Source organism: Thamnophis sirtalis, unplaced genomic scaffold, assembly GCF_051295495.1.
Source record: "Thamnophis sirtalis isolate CommonGarterSnake01/CBP01778 unplaced genomic scaffold, rThaSir2_p1.2 scaffold_7, whole genome shotgun sequence".
In the NCBI taxonomy this organism is placed as follows: Eukaryota; Metazoa; Chordata; class Lepidosauria; order Squamata; family Natricidae; genus Thamnophis; species Thamnophis sirtalis.
Genome location: NW_028261387.1, coordinates 7863423 through 7882155, shown reverse-complemented (window position 1 = coordinate 7882155; position 18733 = coordinate 7863423). Strand labels below are relative to the sequence as shown.

Here is an 18733-nt window from a genome sequence, read left to right as displayed (position 1 = left end):
TTCAACTGGTGTCTTTTAGTTACATTCAATCTTTATTTCAGCACAACTGTAATGTGTGGCATGAGGCATCTTAATTTATTTCACTGTAACGTGTAAGTAGAATATTTTTAAAAAATTGTGTCCTCATAAGAAAAAAATGGGTTATCTTGTTGCTATGCCAATAAGTAACTTCTTCATTCCAAAGATGCTAAGGGATACCAAATTCTCTTCATCTATCGAACTGATTAAAGATAGTAATTATAGAAGACACAATTTTAATAGGGAGAAAATACAAGAAACAGCTGCGTTCTTTTCCTTTATTCTAATTAATCAATGCCTTATGTCCACATGCAACTTATTGCTTTAGACATTATTGAATGTACTTCAGACAGGATCAGTCTACACAAATGTATACAAACATCAAGACTTTAAAAAGCCAGTGAAGTGCAAACTCAGTTATATACATTTATCAAAAGCAACATAAAAATATACTCCCGCTGGTAGTTAAACCATGTTAATGTTGACTAAGTACTTCATCAGTATTGCCCAATCTCATATGCCATTGTCATTGTGATAGGTGGCAATCCAATCAGTGTAGCTGCGTATTTCAGTTTAGCCCAGAAAAATAAGTGCCCACTTCATTCCTGTAATTATTTTCAATAGAATGTTTATTATATTTTTGTGCTGTGATTCAATAAAGCTTCTCTATTTGGCTTTTATTGTACCCTACCTCTCCAGGAATGTGTAAATCAGCATTACATCTCATAATGCTTTTTTTAAAAAAAAAGCTTTATAAATGAAAATATGTAAGCACCAATGCAGAAAGTACAACAATATTATAGATATTGCACTTTTGTGATTTTGTAACTAAATTCCTGAATACAATCAGTTACAAACGTCATCTAAAGAGCAGCAATTTTTTTTAAAAGAGGCAAAACCTTCTCCATTATTCATGTGTATTCTATGTTTGTAATAAACAAATCTAATTTTAAACTCTTACAATCCCATGCTTATTTTAGGAATCCACTCAAACTCGTTAGAAGGTAGAATTTCTAATTAAACGGCTTCTTTGGGAGGCCCTGATACCGCTCAAGACTGCTTTTTGCTGAGAATCTGCTGTTTTGAAAGCAATTTGTGAGCACAAATAAAAGCTTACAGGATCTAACTCCCTATGTTTTTCCTGGTTGCACCACAAAACCGCGCTCGACTAAACTGCGCCCGACTAAACCACGTCGCTGACGTCATCAACAGGGCGACAACAGCGCGGAGACAGAAGCACGCTGTAAACCCTAAACCTAAAATTAACCCCTAAACCTAAACCTAACCCCCCTAAACCTAACCCTAACCCTAACCCTAAACCTAACCCTTAACCTAACCCTAAACCTAATCCTAACTCTTAACCTAACCCTAACCCTTAACCTAACCCTAAACCTAACCCTTACCTTAAGTTGAATCGGCTTGCTTTCAAAGCGCTATTTAAAGCGCCCTTCTTTCTCCGGGCTGGCTGTTGTCGCCCTGTTGATGACGTCAGCGACGCAGTTTAATCGGGCGCGGCTTAGTCGAGCGCGGTTTTGACGGGTCACAGTTTTTCCTGCTCTGATGGGGCTATGTGTGACTTCATTGGGAGAATAGAAAACAGAATGTAGACTTTTCAAATATGGATCTGGCCTCTGATTTTTTCTCAAAGATAACTGGAAAAAGCAAAAACATGGAAGCCACAAGGGGATCTAATCTAAGGAGATCTGCTGAATAAGAGAAAGGAAAATACAATAGCAGATGATCAGTAGCATATATTGCTAAAGTTTACAAACTTTTGTATTTAAACTTCAGCAATGTAAAGCCACATTTAAAAAAAAACAGTTATAAATTCACAGGCTGGATTTGTACTCTTCATTACTGGACTAAAAAAAACCCTGGTCCATTTGTACACTGAGACAAGTCCTGCAATTATTCTTTATTAGATAAATCAGCATGTTTGTTAAATAAAAAAAAAGTATTAGTACAGTACATGGTTATTTTGGAAAAAAAATGCTTCATCAATCACAACTTATATTGATGACAGTATATTTTGCTGCTACTGTATATTCTGGTACTCTAAACAGAGTATCAATGGGATTAATTTTAATAGGGATTTCATTTCAGCAAATCAGTGAGATTCCATACATTAGCAATAAGTATGATTTTGACATGCCATTTCACCCTCCTCAAAATTGCATGAGATTAAGACTTCACCTTCCCATGAGGTGGGGTAGGGGGACCAAGCTATTACTGGAATACATAGCACGTGGCACGACAAAACCGCGGCCCACTAAAGCGCGCCCGATTAAAGCGCGTACCTGACGTCATCAGCAGCGCGACAAATACGACTGCAGAGAAAAAGGGGTGCTTTAAAAAGCGCTTTGAAAGCAAGCCGATTCACGTAAAGGTAAGGGTTAGGTTTAGGTTTAGGGTTAGGTTAAGGGTTAGGGTTAGGTTAAGGGTTAGCGTTAGGTTAAGGTTTAGCGTTAGGTTTAGCGTTAGGTTAAGGGTTAGGTTTAGGGTTAGGTTTAGGGTTAGGTTTGGGGGGGTTAGGGTAAGGTTTTCGCGTTAATTTTAACTTTACCGCTCACAGCGTGATGTTTTCGTCGCGCTGTGATGACGTCAGGTACGCGCTTTCGTTGAGCGCGCTTTAGTCTACCGCGGTTTTGTGGTGGAACCACATAGCATGGTTGTCAGGCCTGCAATTATATTCCTTTTAGAATTTTGGCCTGCCACACTTTCTCTTATTTCATTATGCTGTTTCAATAGTATAGTTGATGGGATAGGGGAATAGAAGGAGTAGGATTGTGGAATGTATTGTTTTATTCTTTACTAGAAGCCATCTTTTGTCTCCGCACTTTTACACCTGACCGGAAGCAGCTGGTTGTGGATGCCAGCGTGGAAGAAGAAGATTGGACCATGTGATGGATTGTGGGTGTGGGGACAAGATCATGAACTTTTAACTGGGTGGGATTCTGATGTCATTTCCACAATTGGGATTAACACAGATGTGCTAAGATGTCTGCTTTATTGAATTGGGACTTTAAGGATCGTATTGCCTTGGACTCTGATTTAATTCTACATGATACTTGGAACGCTGACAATGGTACAATGTCTAGATATTAGGAGTATAGGAAGGTAACATGGGTCATTGGAATAGAAGTAGGAAAAGTTAAAACCTTTTCTGTTATCAAAGACTGTACCCAGGGAGGAGAAGATTGGACGTGGTGATCCTTTGAGAGCTGTATCCAATGAAATTTTATTTTAGTGTATGGTGTACATTCAAAGTGGCAATAAAATTATTCTAAGTTCTAAATAGGAGGAGGAGGAAGAAGAAATATTTAATCAATGTACATGGCTGTCAAGTTTCCAAGGAATAAGCTAAAAAGACATGGTTAACTGTAGTCAACAATAACAACGAAACATACAATCTAGCTGTTAACCCACATCATACTATAGCCCAAAGTGGGCACCCCAGCTTACAGCCCAGTCTGAAAGCCATTTTTTTAATGCCTTGTGAAAAGCTAGCAGAATCAGGGCCAACTGAATCTCAGGGATGATCATTCCAGAGCCAGGCATTGCCATGGAAGTGGTAAATCTTCCTGGGTGCAGCCAAATGACAGGACCTGGAACATGCCTAACTTGGCAGAGGGCATGGGGTGGAACTATACAACTAGAGAAAGGCAGTCCTGGAAATAACCAGTTCGTGCAGGAATTAATAGATAACCACCACCCACACTTCAACTGCACTTCTGTTGTTAAATGCAAGTTCAAATCCTTTCTGGCAATACGGATAGGGAAGGGAAGGGTGTATGTGTAAATATGTGTGGGCCAGTGACGTGCGGTGAGGTTTATGGCTGGTGAGGCACTGACACAGTGGTGGGTTTCATTTTTTTTTAGACTTGTGGACTTCAACTCCCAGAATTCCACGTGCCTCACCTACGTCAGGGATTTTTAGGCTTTTAACCCTTGCTTAACTCTGCTTGAGTGATCATAAAACGCCTAAAGTCAGACTAGATGAGGCACGTCGTTCTCCTGCCACCTCCTGTAGAGGGCGGTTTTTAGAGGCTTTTTTAAACAGTTAAGCACTAAGCAGAGTCATCCACGGTGACTCTGGCAGCAACTAGCTCAGCCTGACCTCAGCTTTCGCCTTTTTCCTTTTACATTTTTTCTTTTCTTTTCATGACGACAGTGGTGAGGCTCTGCGTCCCCTGACTGCACGTCCCTGGTGTGGGCAGAGAAAACCTAGCCATAACTGACATTTCACTTTCGAAATAGAACCCATTGTAGTTATTTTTGCATGTTTATTTGCTAACATATTCTCTTTATATTGCCCAGAAATGTTGGGGAATAGCATTAGAATGAATACATGGATTTTATGCAGTTTTGATCATAGTAACCCTAACATAATTTAAGGAAACCCGTGAAAAGAAAATATCCCGTTTCTTTCTTTTCCCAGAAACCCATTTTATTCTCTGTAGAGTTTCAGAGATCGCTTTTCAATCTGACAAAGAAATTGCCGTTCGCTTCCTTTCCTTAAGTTGACATCTGAGAACCAAACATAATTTTGGACCAATCCTCCCATCCAATCCCACATTGGTTCAGGGAAGCCTTGTTCGTCACCTCAGTTCACCCACATAACACCTATCCTCCGCGAGCTGCGCTGGCTACCTGTTGATCTCCGGGTGCGCTTCAAGGTGCTACTTACCACCCATAAAGCCCTACATGGTAGTGGATCTGGATACTTGAGAGACCGCCTCCTGCCAATTACCTCCTCGCGACCAATTAGATCACATAGATTAGGCCTCCTCCGCATCCCATCTGCCAGTCAGTGTCAACTGGCGACCACGCGGAGGAGAGCCTTCTCAGTAGTAGCTCCGACCCTTTGGAACGATCTCCCCGTGGAGATCCGTACCCTCACCACCCTCCAGACCTTCCGCACAGCACTTAAAATCTGGCTATCCCGTCAGGCCTGGGGCTAAGATTGTAATCTATCCCCACCCGAATGGTATGAATGTTGTGTTCTTTTTAATTATGTATTGTGTTTATGTGTCATTGTTTGTATCCCCTTTCCCTATGAGTTGTAAGCCGCCCTGAGTCCCCCCAGGGAAAAGGGCGGCCTATAAATAAACTTTTCCAATTCCAATTCCAATTCTTCTCCAAAGCAGCTTTTTAGCGTAGACGAATGATTTCAGAGGAAAGAAAGATATTCAAAATCTCCCCTTTCATAAATTTCCTCAAGTTATGCTAAGATTCAGGTAACTCTCTTCCTTAAAATAGTCTTATGAACTCCATGACAGCTTACAAGGAAGAAACCAACGAAGATAAACTACCGAATATGTTGCCTTTTTTTTTAGTTTTTAGTAACAAAAATTATCCTTGCTAAAATAATAAATAAAACACAGGATTGAGAGAGTGACTTATAAAAACCTGTGTTGTACTTAATCATGGTTAATTTTGTAAATTGTACATTAGTTCTGATATTAATCCTACCTGTAACACTGTGATATTATCAGTGTTTCCAGTGATAAAGTCTTCTGAAATGAGTGGGAGTTGTTGAAAAAGCTGCATTGTACATGCTACAACTTGTAATATGCGTGCTAAGCAGTAAATTATATTAGGCTCTGTGAGATTTATTTTAGAGTAAAGATAATTATATTGCCTATCTCATTCAGCAGTCCAATGGAGCACGAATTTTTAATACTGCCTTCTATTGCATTCTTAGCCGATTAAAAATGTTTGTTAACAATAAGATTTTCTATATAATCAAATAGTATTATCCTGAATCTTGATATAAGCCAATTGATTTCCCTTTGTAATTAGTCTTCTCAAAATAGCTGAGGGATTATGTTCCTGCTAATGTAAATCCCCTTTCATATTTTACCACAAACACATTTGTTTTTTCCTCCTTAAAAAGGTACAAGTCACCATATCAATTTGTAAGATAATGATGGCACTTTACAAACAAATTATTTCAAAAAGCCAACCACCTCAGCTTTTTAATGCCTTTTTAACGGCAGATACATTTCCTCTAGATAAGAGCTCTGTTGCAGTCTAGGGAGACACACAGGATCAGTCATTAAAACTTTAATTCAATTAAAACTTTAAATAAATTGCTTGATAACTTTTTAACATTTGATTTATAGTTGTTAGCGTGCATTATAGAGAGGCCGCTGAGTGCTAATATATTATTTTGTGCATTCTCTCTTTCAAGACAGGAAAGCTCATTTTCGAAAGCTTAAGAAACCAAATTCTCATCAAGCTACTTGGAGGTTTGACTGTTTTTTTCTTGAAGTATATCGAACACCTTCTTACTCTTGGGTTATGTGGGAAAATAAGAAGTTGCTAGCTGTTACCCCTAGAGCCGAGGTGGCGCAGTGGTTAAATGCAGCAGTGCATGCTACTTCAGCTGACTGCAGTTCTGCAGTTCAAATCTCACCGGCTTAAGGTTGACTCAGCCTTCCATCCTTCCGAGGTGGGTAAAATGAGGACCCGGATTGTTGTTGGGGGCAATATGCTGACTCTGTAAACCGCTTAGAGAGGGCTGAAAGCCCTATGAAGCGGTATATAAGTCTAACTGCTATTGCTATTTTTTCCAGTTTAATCATGCTCCATTTTATCCCCTGTATTAAAGTCAGCAAGTACAATTAGGATAAACTGCTGTCTCCCATAAGTCAGGGCAACTAGTGTTTGGCTCTTGTCCGTCTGAATCTCTAACATTGTTACTTCTTGACACTACAACTGTATTGTGAAATTCTCTTAAGATAGTAATAGCAATAGCAGTTAGACTTATATACCGCTTCGTAGGGCTTTCAGCCCTCTCTAAGCGGTTTACAGAGTCAGCATATTGCCCCCAACAACAATCCGGGTCCTCATTTTTACCCACCTCGGAAGGATGGAAGGCTGAGTCAACCTTAAGCCGGTGAGATTTGAACAGCCGAACTGCCGAACTGCAGTCAGCTGAAGTAGCCTGCAGTTCTGCACTCTAACCACTGCGCCACCTCGGCTCTTGAAACCAAGAATGCATGGACAGAGATCCAATTACATATTTTAAAATTAGGGCAAGAAGGCGGTCTTTTGGAGCAAACTGCTTACAAATATAGATATTGCTACAAAATGCTCCATACTTCAGTGGTGTCAAACTCGCATTGTCACGTTGTTGTCACATGATGACTTCCCCCCCCCCCGCTTCGCTAAAATGCGGGAGAGCATGGCCAGTGTGTGACTCATGGGCCACGAGTTTGACACCCCTGCCATACTTGATAGCACCAATGGCATCAGGGTATACTAATCAGTCATTTAAACAGATGTTTAAAAAAATTAATTAATTAATTTAAAGTGGCTCTTTTTAATTAACTTGAAGTCTCTTAAGTGGACAGTTTACTGTTTGCTATAATGTTCGAAAATGAATCTTAGATTTCAAAACACCTCAAACAATTGCAGAATATATTAAGACAGTGTGATACCATTCGCTTAAATATTAAGGTTCATTAAATTTAATGAGATTAAATGAATGACTATATTTATTTATAACTGTGAATTGTAAATAATTCAACCTTTTTTTTTACCCTCATTTTTTCTCATTTTGAAATAAATATTTTATGTTTAAAATATTTTATGTTTAAAATCTCACAATTGAATATGTGAACTGCCACCATTCATACACTATACGTGGAATTTTAACTGGATGCTGCTGAAAGTTAAGTGCTGTAACTCTTGCTGATGAAATATGGAGAGATTTCCCTTCTCACCAGCCATCTAACCAACAACAAAATGTGGTTCCTGAATATAAATACGATGTGTCAGATTTCACTTACTATGTTTGACATGTTTTGAAATATCAGGAGTTTAAAATGGGATGTGCAAATCAACATCTGCTATTACAGTCATCAACCTGTGAATAAGCTTTTGCTAAACAGTACCTCTGTGCTTATATAATATTCTAGAATATCAAGAACATAATTAAGTTGCGTTGATGGGGAGTATAAGTTCTCCGCAATCTCCCAATATGCAAATAAACAAATCAGCAGTGAATTAAGATGTATGCTATTCCGAACAAAATGTGTGTTAGATAAGTGGTAAATATCATTAAAAAATACGTTAGATGATGATTTGGTAAATTCAATTTAATATATTACAATGTAAAATAAACTTGAGTCCATAGGTGAAGTTAATGTAAACAATGGATTTCCAATTATTTTGTTTCTCTTACAAATTTCCCCTTTTCCCTTTGTATTTGCAACTATGATTGATTACCTCACAGTTAGACTACTGCAATGTGTTCTATGTGGGACTGAACTTGGAAGCTGCAACTGAGCCAAATTACAAGCTAGCTATTCTAAAAGGAGGAGTGGATTTAGTAGCACAACACCCATCCTCAATTTGTTGGTGGCCAATAGGCCAGTTTAAAATTGGGGGCCAGTTTAAAATACAAGCTTTAACCTATATAATGTATTACACAATTCAGCCCCTGGACATCTCCCTTGAATAGAATCAGTCATCCTGTAATATCATTCCTACAAAGGTGGCAAAGGTTCCCCCATCTGCATGAAGTGAAGGACTGGGTACCAGAAGCGCATATTCCCCCACTCTGTGGAATATCTTGATCCCTGAGAAGCAGAGCCTACTGGTTTTTTTTCTTTGCAAAAAATTTAAGACCGACCTGGTCCGAACCCTTTTCAGCGAAGATGGTGAAACTGGACTATTACTGTAACGTCCTTTTTAATTAGTGATTGTCTAACTTTTATTTTGAACCATCTTGAGGTTAATAGAGACCATCTTGAGTTGCTAGAACTAAAACAGCACAGATGTGACTAAATAAATACATAAATAAATAAATAAATGTTAGTGATGTTTCTGCAAGTAGCCATTGCCAAGAGCTGAAGGATGATTTCTTTCTCGTTGGAGAAGCACATTTTCCTAAATTATATTAAGGAAAGATTGAGAAAAGTTAAAATGAACTGATTAGTAACTTTTTCTTGCTTTTAAGGGCTCTTGTGACAATCCACATGTCCAAAATTCATTAATGCTTTACCCCTCAAGAGTTTATCACCGTGGCACGACAAAACCACGGTCCACTAAAGCGCGCCCGATTAAAGCGCGTACCTGACTTCATCAGCAGCGCGACAAATACGACCGTGGAGAAAAAAGGGCGCTTTAAAAAGCGCTTTTAAAGCAAGCCGATTCACGTTAAGGTAAGGGTTAGGTTTAGGTTTAGGGTTAGGGTTAGGTTAAGGGTTAGGTTTAGGGTTAGGTTAAGCGTTAGGGTCAGGTTTAGGGTTAGGTTAAGGGTTAGCGTTAGGTTTAGCGTTAGGTTAAGGGTTAGGTTTAGGGTTAGGTTAAGGGTTAGGTTTAGGGTTAGGTTTAGGGTTAGGTTTCGGGGGTTAGGTTTACGCGTTAATTTTAGCTTTATCGCTCACAGCGTGCTTTTTTCGTTGCGCTGTGATGACGTCAGGTACGCGGTTTCGTCGAGCGCGGTTTTGTGGTAGAACCGTTTATCACATTAAATTTGCCTGTTACATGATGAAATGCTGAAAACAGATCAAAGTCCCAATACTTGTGTCAGGGAAAGAGGAACACTGGCGTATTTTTTAAAATCTCCCTACTGTTAGGCCATGCAAAGATGCTGAAATTTGACTATTTGAAAAGTTCAAAACATCTATACTATTTTTATATACAGTCAGAAGCCATAAAAATAACCCATTTAAGAAAAAAAAGATCTTCAAGCTCAAATTCGTATTTGTATGTAAAACTAGTCGATCCTGTTCATGCATATAAGGCAGTAGAAAAAGCATTAAAATACATAGACCCGGAATGAGTAATTTGCAAAGCAGATAAGATACGAACACCAAATATTAGGAAAGCCGAGAAACATGCCAGAAATGTTGCCATATTAGCGGAACGTAAACAACCCGACATTCACAAGCATTAAAAACGTATCGTTTTAAGAAACCTGAGTGAAAATTCACAGGAATATAGTGCTAAAAGAGGTCGATCGTTCAGGGGTTCAGCTCACTGCTCAATGCTTGGGACACCCTGCCAAAGTCAACAATATGCAGCGTGCTGTGGCTGTTTCTGACACCACACAATCCAAGTCTTCAGATGAAAAAAGTTTTGGAGATCCAGGCAGTGTGTTATCGGAAATGCTAAATTTAAGAAAGGTAACTTTATATTTCCTTAAGAGGGACTTTTTATGGCGGAAGTGCGCATTGTTCTTTTAACATACCCCAAGCTGCTATCAAATGTTCTTCTTCGCCTTGTCCGATTTGCCATTTTTATCAGCTTTGGCTTCTCCTTGTCCAATGAGACAAATAACCTTATAACATCCTCGTGTAATTTTGACCATCCACATTAAGTTTATAATATCCAGCATGATACTGGTGACAAACCAGGAGCTTTGAGCTACAAATCCTAATTTGTAGTAGGCTTCTGTCCCAAACTCAGAAGCCACGCTGTTGTAATAAATTGGAATGACTATGATCCTCCCTAGGAAGAACATGATGGTCATTAGCAGTCCATTGATGATGTTGGCTTTTGAAGCTTTAGAATATCCCAATGCTTCAAAGAACCACCTATAAGAGAAAAAAAGATTTAACAAAAATCAAAACCAGAAAGGTACAGTAGGTTAGGTTAGGTTAGGTTAAGTTTATTTATAGGCCGCCCTTTTCCCTGAGGGGACTCAGGGCGGCTTACAATTTATATAGGAAGGGGAAACATACAATGACATATAGGACAATACATAATTAAAAGAGTAAAGCAACATTCATTCAACATTCGGGCGGGGATGGATTATACTCTTTAACCCCAGGCCTGACGGGATAGCCAGGTCTTGAGGGCTGTGCGGAAGGTCTGGACGGTGGTGAGGGTACGAATCTCCACGGGGAGATTGTTCCAAAGGGTCGGAGCTGCTACTGAAAAGGCTCTCCTCTGCGTAGTTGCCAGTCGACACTGACTGGCAGATGGAACTCGGAGGAGGCCCAATCTATGCGATCTAATGGGTCGTGAGGAGGTAATTGGCAGGAGGCGGTCTCTCAAGTACCTAGATCCACTACCATGAAGTATTAAAGTATTAATACCAGTAGTATTAAATTTATCTCAGCCAAGTCTGAGACCACATCTGCATATCTGCTTTGCCTAGAACGGGAAAGCAATTTTTCTGCCTTAAAACCTGGCTGCCGCCACAATGCCATCCTTACCACATATTTGGAAGAGTCTCATGCGGCATAGCTGTCTCCATAGATTTAATGTGCAACTTGCTAAGGCAGTTCTTAGGCTGACATTCCAGCCCCAGTTCAACAACCTGTGAAAAGCCCCCTCCAAGTTGTATACATAACGCTTTGGTTACTCCAGAATTGCAATCATTTTGTTTCTTCCCTCCTGTCATGCTAATTGAACTGTTTGTTGTTTTGTTTTAAATCCTTGAAACCGAGTTGTACTGATTGTGTGGTGGAAGGTTTTGTATCTCTTTGCTGCCATCTAATGATCTTTGCACTGTAACTGATTATCTGGATTTGGACAGCAATTGGATAGGTGGTGAGGAAAACGTGAAGTTTGAGAAATAGCTGCCTCACCAGCCATAAAGCTCACCGCACGTCACTGGTTTAGCTGTAGGGAACTGTAAGCTCCCTACGAATATTACTTGAAGAGAGGTAGTAAGGAGCAAAGCTCTTGCAAACTGTAGTAATTGAGAAGAAAATTTCCTGTCAGGTCAGCTACAGAAATTTAAAAGATAAATTCTTTCCCTTACACTTCCAATTACCTCTGAGAATCCAAGAACGGGTTAATCAATTTCAGGATTTGAAATGCCATCAACCAATTTGCACTGTACTGATCATCTGGATTTGGACAGCAATTGGATAGGTGGTGAGGAAAACGTGAAGCTTGAGAAATAGGTTTAGCTCAGGGACGTGCAGTCACTAGAGGCAGGGGAGGAGTGGCCTCACCAGTCATGAGGAAAAGGAAAGAATTTTAAAGAATTTTTTAAAAAAATAATTAAAGCCAAGGTAGACCCCTCCACCGGCAATCAAAGGCTCGGATCGGAAGGCAGCAGAGGAATGGGGGGAGGAGTATGGCAGAGGAGCTGCTTTCAAACCATTGGAAAATATATCCAATCCAACTTCTGTGTTTGTGTTTGTGTTTGTTTGAGATTGAGTGAGAGAGGGATCCAACTTCTCTGTGTGTGTGTTTGAGAGAGGGGGGAGGGAGAGAGGGAGAGAGGGAGGAAGGAGGGGGAGGGAGAAGAAAAAGAATGAAGGAAAACTTTTTTGCAAAGGAGAAAAACAAATGCTGTCGCTTTAAATCAGAACTGAGCATGCCTGGCTGTGAAATTCTGGGAGTTGAAGTCCACAAGTCTAAAATAATTTGAAACCCCTGTGTCAGTGCCTCACCAGCCATAAACCTCACCGCACGTCACTGCTGCCCACATATGTCTCAAGCATAAGAGAGAAAATAGTAGAATAAACATTCTAAATCTGCATTAGCGCAGCCTCAGCTGCAAAGGAGTTATGACCTAAAAGTATATTTTTTTTTAGTTGATAATATATTCTACTCTTGTTCTTTGTGGTAAATAAGAATAAACAGAAGCACAGAAATGAGCCATTAATTCTAATCAATAGATATGTATAAATCAACAGGACAAAAATATTCTATTTTAGCATAGATGCTAAAGAATGTATAGATGCAGGGCAAGTGGGGTCCTGTATCATTTATCTCATCTTCCTTCGTGTAAACAGACAAAAGCCAAACTCACAGAATATATTCTTAAATTTTGGAAATGTGCACAATAGTTGCTCTCCTCAAATTAAAGGAAATTTTGAAGAGACATGAGGCAAAATTCAGTTTTCTCTTAGCTCTTATTATGCTTATTATTATTATGCTTATTATGCTTTATTAATTTATTATTTATTTAATTTTAATGAGCCGAGGTGGCGCAGTGGTTAAATGCAGAACTGCAGGCTACTTCAGCTGACTGCAGTTCTGCAGTTCAGCTGTTCAAATCTCACCGGCTCAGGGTTGACTCAGCCTTCCATCCTTCCGAGGTGGGTAAAATGAGGACCCGGATTGTTGATGGGGGCAATATGCTGACTCTGTAAACCACTTAGAGAGGGCTGAAAGCTCTATGAAGCGGTATATAAGTCTAACTGCTATATAAGTCTAACTACTTAGTTCTCCTCAAACTCATCTATTCTAATAAAGTGGGAAATCTTCCCTTCCCTATGTGATTTTTGTTCATGTTGTCCCTACTCCAGTATAGTTTCTGCATTCTACAATTAAATGGATAGAAGTAAAGAAAGGGACAATATAGTTCCTTTTCTGCCTATTGATATAGACATAGGAAGTGAAATAAACTTAAAGCAAGATCTAACATTGAATTTTGTCCCATGTCTCTTCAAAAAACTTCCTTTACACGTTATTAAGGATCATTATATAAAAGCAAATGCATTAGGCCTCTGACAAATTTTAGGGGTTAATTTGTATATTGCAGCATATCATCTATTTTTTTTTCCAAAAGAAACAGGCTCCTCTGAAGTGACCTTCTAGATGATTCAAAAGGAAGGAAGGAATCCAGATGATTCGGAATTTGTGGGACATATAGAAATTAAATAAACAGTATGGTAATAATGCGACTAGAAAATTTCAAAACTTAATTTCTAGATCTCACTATTAGGGCATTCTTGGTACATAGATGGATCATCATGTTGCTTTTGACTTACATTATAACAAGTCTTTGACATATCTCAGAAGTGATTATATAATACAGTAGCAGATATGAACAAACAAATAGCAATAGCAATAGCAGGCTTATATACCGCTTCATAGGGCTTTCAGCCCTCTCTAAACGGTTTACAGAGTCAGCATATTGCCCCCAACAATCCGGGTCCTCACTTTACCCACCTCAGAAGGATGGAAGGCTGAGTCAACCTTGAGCCGGTGAGATTAGAACCGCTGAACTGCAGATAACAGTCAGCTGAAGTGGCCTGCAGTACTGCACCCTAACCACTGCGCCACCTCGGCAGCAAGTATGAGATAAACTCACAAGAGACAGTACCATACAATTTTTGAGGATACATAGCAATATAGCAATAGCAATAGCAGTAGACTTATATACCGCTTCATAGGGCTTTCAGCCCTCTCTAAGCGGTTTACAGAGAGTCAGCATATTGCCCCCAACAATCTGGGTCCTCATTTTACCCACCTCGGAAGGATGGAAGGCTGAGTCAACCCTGAGCCGGTGAGATTTGAACCGCTGAACTGCTGATCTAGCAGTAGCCTGCAGTGCTGCATTTAACCACTGCACCACCTTGGCTCTTACATGCAACTTAAAAGTGGACCTTTTACTAAGTAAGGTACCTATTCCAAAAATCATTGCACAAAGAAAAAGAACTTCATATTTTTATTTAGATAAAAAGCCTCTTTCTGATTTAAAGAGCCTTGAATGGATATTAAGATAAATAACAATACAGTTATTGGTTTTAGTTTAAATGGTTATCTTTTTAGAAACTGTGGATGTCATCTGCTAATAAAAATTAAATTATTTCATAATTAAATGCAATTTCATTAAGTCCTCTAGCATTGATACATTTTGGGGAAAAAAAACCTCAATTAATAATTTAGGTCATTTTCATTAAACCTTTGCTAAAGAACCAGTGACCACAAGGTTTTAACTTTAAAAAACAATGATACAGTATCATGGTATATAGACAGAGTACATTTGTTAGGTTAGTAGTGACTGAATTACACATAACAAGCTAAATGATAATGTAAGAATAACTTATGTGGGGTGTTAGGGGGGAGGGAGGATATATAGTATGTGTTAGATTTTATAGTAACGCAATTGCACTTGTATACTGTTGCTCTTTAATTTCACTGTAAAAATAGGACAAGCTGAATATATTAATAGATAGTAGAAATACACCGAAGGGAGGAGTAGAGGGTTAGAAGAAAGAGGGGTAGAGAGGGTGGGAGAGAGGACGGGAGGGAGGGTGAGAAGGAAGGGAGGGAGTGGATCGGGAGAGAGGAGTGGTAGAGGGGGAGGGGAAGTAGGGTAGAGGGGAATGATGGAGGGAAGATGGAAAGTTGGAGGGGGGCAAAAGAAAGGGTGCATGGAGGGTCGAAGTGGTACATTGGGTTTGTATTTTGGGGGGTATTGTTGACAAGAGGAATGGCTGTGTTTATTGTTTAATGTTATATGGCCCCGGTTATGCACAGTATATATGTGACTGTACGAAATGAAAATGGAAAATAAAAACACATTTACTGGAAGAAAAAAAAAGAATAACTCAGAGGTGTTTCACCTTACCGCTGATTCACAAAAGGGGTAGACAATTCTGCAAGCAGACGAAAATTAGCAAAATATGCCAATATTCCTCTATCCTAGGAAAAGGAAATAGAAAAACAAAGCAGAGATCACAGTTCTAAGTCTTATAAAAATAACACATAATATAAAACGTCTAAATATCGATATTATACTCTTCACATAAAATAATAGTCGTAGATTGGATAATTAACCACATACTGTTTAGGAAAATATACCAAGTTCTTCAATTCTTTCTCTAATGAATCTAGTATACCACTTAACGCATCTTCTAGAAACCATTGTAAAGATCCATCTACTATGTTATTAAAAACTAATAAGAAAAATCATTTTACAAGGATAACTTTAGTAGTTTAAAATTAGATAAGTTTTATCCACATAGAAGCTAAAGGATCTTAATACTGTTGTATAAAGGCTTCTGTGGTCAATGTCCTGATCTCCAAATTTCCATGTTGCTGTGTATTCTATAGATAGTCCTCAACTTACGACCAGAATTGAATCAAACATTTCAGTTGCTAAGTGAGATAGTTGTTAAGTGAGTTTTGCCCCATTTCAAAACTCATCTGGCCACGGTTGTTAAGTGAATCCCTGCAATTGTTAAGTTAGTAACAAGGTTGTTACATGAATCTGACATCCCCATTCACTTTGCTGGTCAGAAGGTCTCAAAACAGGATCACATGACCCTGGAACACTGCAACCGACATAAATATGAGTCAGTTGCCAAGTATCTGAATTTGATCACATGATCATGGCGATGCTGCAACAGTTGTAGGTGTGAAATTCAGTGCCATTGTAGCATCAAACAGTTAATAAGCGAATTGTTGTAGGTCAAGGATTAACGGTATATATAACTGAAATCTGCAATGGTTCTGTATGCTATCAACAATACTGATTTCTGGCTTTAGTCGGATTTGTGTATGGTATACTAACTGCCAAATTTGCATCTAGGTTAAATTTTGGATACTGCTGTTTAATTTTAAAGCTTCATTCTCATTCTCTCTCTCTCTCTCTCTCTCTCTCTCTCTCTCTCTCTCTCTCTCTCTCTCTCTCTCTCTCTCTCCTATCTATCTCTATCTATCATCATCTATCTATCTATCTATCATCTATCTATCTATCTATCTATCTATCTATCTATCTATCTATCTATCTATCTATCTATCTATCTATCTATCTATCTATCTATCTATCTATCTATCTATCTACAATATATATGAAAACACTCATGCAGGGATCACGAAATCTCCAGTATCATAAAGCCTACAAACTTGAAATTTGGCACATATGTTCCTCTAAGTGCTTGGTAACAAAGAATTTTTCAAAATGACCATCAGAGTATTAGTATTTCATATATTATTATTAACATGCTCTGATGCTAAGGAATTAGACATTCTACTCCCGCTCCCAACCTGAAAACTTGGACGTGGACGTGACCAGCGCATGACTCATCCAGCCTGCTGGCTGGGAGTTTGGAGAGGAGCCTGAGGGAGGGAAGATGATAAGATAGGTGGGGCTTCTGTGGGGAAAACCTGAGGGAGAGAAGATGATAAGATAAGAGGGGCTTCTGTGGGGAAAACCTGAGGGAGAGAAGATGATAAGATAGGAGGGGCTTCTGTGGGGAAAACCTGAGGGAGAGAAGATGATAAGATAGGAGGGGCTTCTGTGGGGAAAACCTGAGGGAGAGAAATGGATAGGAGGAGAGGCTTTTGTGGGACAAGCCTGAGGGAGAAAAGGGGATAGGACAGGTTGGGCTTCTGTGGGGCAAGCCTGAGGGAGAGAAGGGGATAGAATAGGGGAGGATTTTGTGGGGCAAGCTGAGGGAGAGAAGGGGATAGGATAGGGGAGGATTCTGTGGGACAAGCCTGAGGGAGAGAAGGGAATAGAATAGGGGAGGTTTCTGTGTGGCAAGCCTGGGGAGAGAAGGGGATAGGAAAGGAGAGCTTTTTGTGGGGCCAGGCTGAGGGAGATAAAAGGATAGGATAGGGGAGGTTTCTATGGGGCAAGGCTGAGGGAGAGAAGGGGATAGGATACAGGAAGCTTCTGTGAGGCAAGGCTGAGGGAGAGAAGGGGATAGGATAGGGGAGGCTTCTGTGGGACAACCTGAGGGAAGAGAAGGGAAGAGGAGGGGTTGATGGTAATTACTCATTAATTTTCAAGCTGTAAGTATCAATTTATCAAGCATAATCACATAGCTTCGTAGCGGAACACGGGTATTCATCTAGTTCCAAATATACTTGAAGGAGGACAAGTATAAAAGGCAAAGCTTATCAATTGAATGGCTATTGATGAACACAGGATGTATTGATTATAAGACACCGTAACTGTAATTTCCTTAAGTGATGTGATGGAATGGAATGGAATGGAATAGAATAGAATAGAATAGGAGAATATTGACCAAGTGTGACTGGACACACTGGAATTTGTGACTGGAATTTGTCTCTGGTGCATAAGCTCTCAAGTATACATACAAACAACAAGGTGATGGGTCATTTTTTTGTCACTTTCCATAAGCAAAATAACGTAAAACAGCTATATATTTAATAAATTAGTTCAGTCCTGAAATGACAAATATTGGTCACCTTTTTACATATCAAGTTTTATTCCTTTCCTGTGTTAGCTACTGTATTAGTTACTGTATTATTTATGTATTAGTTATGTTAGTTACTGTATAAGCACCATAGAGCAATTACTGTCTTCTTGAGATGAGCCATTAATCTTAATGGTAAGTCTATTAAAATCCATTTTTGCTAAAACACACGTATACTTGTTATGGTATAAAATTAACATGGAACTTACCAGTACAAAGTAATATGCATATACAGCTAGTACATGGTGAATTACAAAATATATGTCCCCAATTGCCTTCCAGTGAAAAATAATAAGCAACAAATCTAAAAAGGAATAAAGAATGGGTGAGTAAAATTCTACAATTATTATATTTTATTTTAAAACTTTTAATGCTGCAAGGCAGAGAGCCAAAATTACTTCTCTTTTTCTGTTATCATGATAAAAATTTCCAACTGGCCATTGCCAGAACATCATCAAAAATAGAACCCAAGGCTTTGGCTTATGATCTCTTCACACTTATCGTTCCTAGTGATATAAATATCAGATTTGCCTCACCATAGGAAGTTATTATCAAATCTGGTCCTGAAGTTTAGGGGTGGAATTTCTACCAGTTCGGACTGGTTAGGGTGAACCGGTTCGCGCCAACAATCAGATGGGCCCATTCACCCGCCCTTTTTTCGGCAGAGCAGATTGCTGCGTGAATCAGCTGTGTTACTCCTCCGAAGAAACCCAGAAGTGAAGATTTCTTCAAAGTGTGCATGCGCGTGCAGCGCACGTCAGGTGTGCATGTGTTCAAATTGCGCTATCACCGAACCGGTTGTTAAACCGGGAGGATCCCACCACTGCTGAAGTTGCCAA

General features: G+C 39.3%; 1 protein-coding gene across 2 annotated transcripts in view; it reads right to left on the bottom strand.

Annotated features, from left to right (window-relative positions):
- Window positions 1-8108: 8108 nt before the first annotated feature.
- Window positions 8109-18733, bottom strand: part of TLCD4 (TLC domain containing 4) — a 33977-nt gene continuing 23352 nt past the window's right edge. The window contains exons 5-8 of one of the 2 annotated variants that reach the window (XM_087719285.1): window positions 18104-18198; window positions 15296-15369; window positions 10223-10568; window positions 8109-8916 (exon numbers count right to left, since the gene is read on the bottom strand). In XM_087719285.1, the coding sequence (XP_087575411.1) occupies window positions 10235-10568; window positions 15296-15369; window positions 18104-18198 (503 nt within the window). In that variant the 3' untranslated portion in view covers window positions 8109-8916; window positions 10223-10234. Of the gene's footprint in view, window positions 8917-9381; window positions 10569-15295; window positions 15370-18103; window positions 18199-18733 lie in introns of those variants that run through there. The other variant, XM_087719286.1, reaches the window with a different exon arrangement.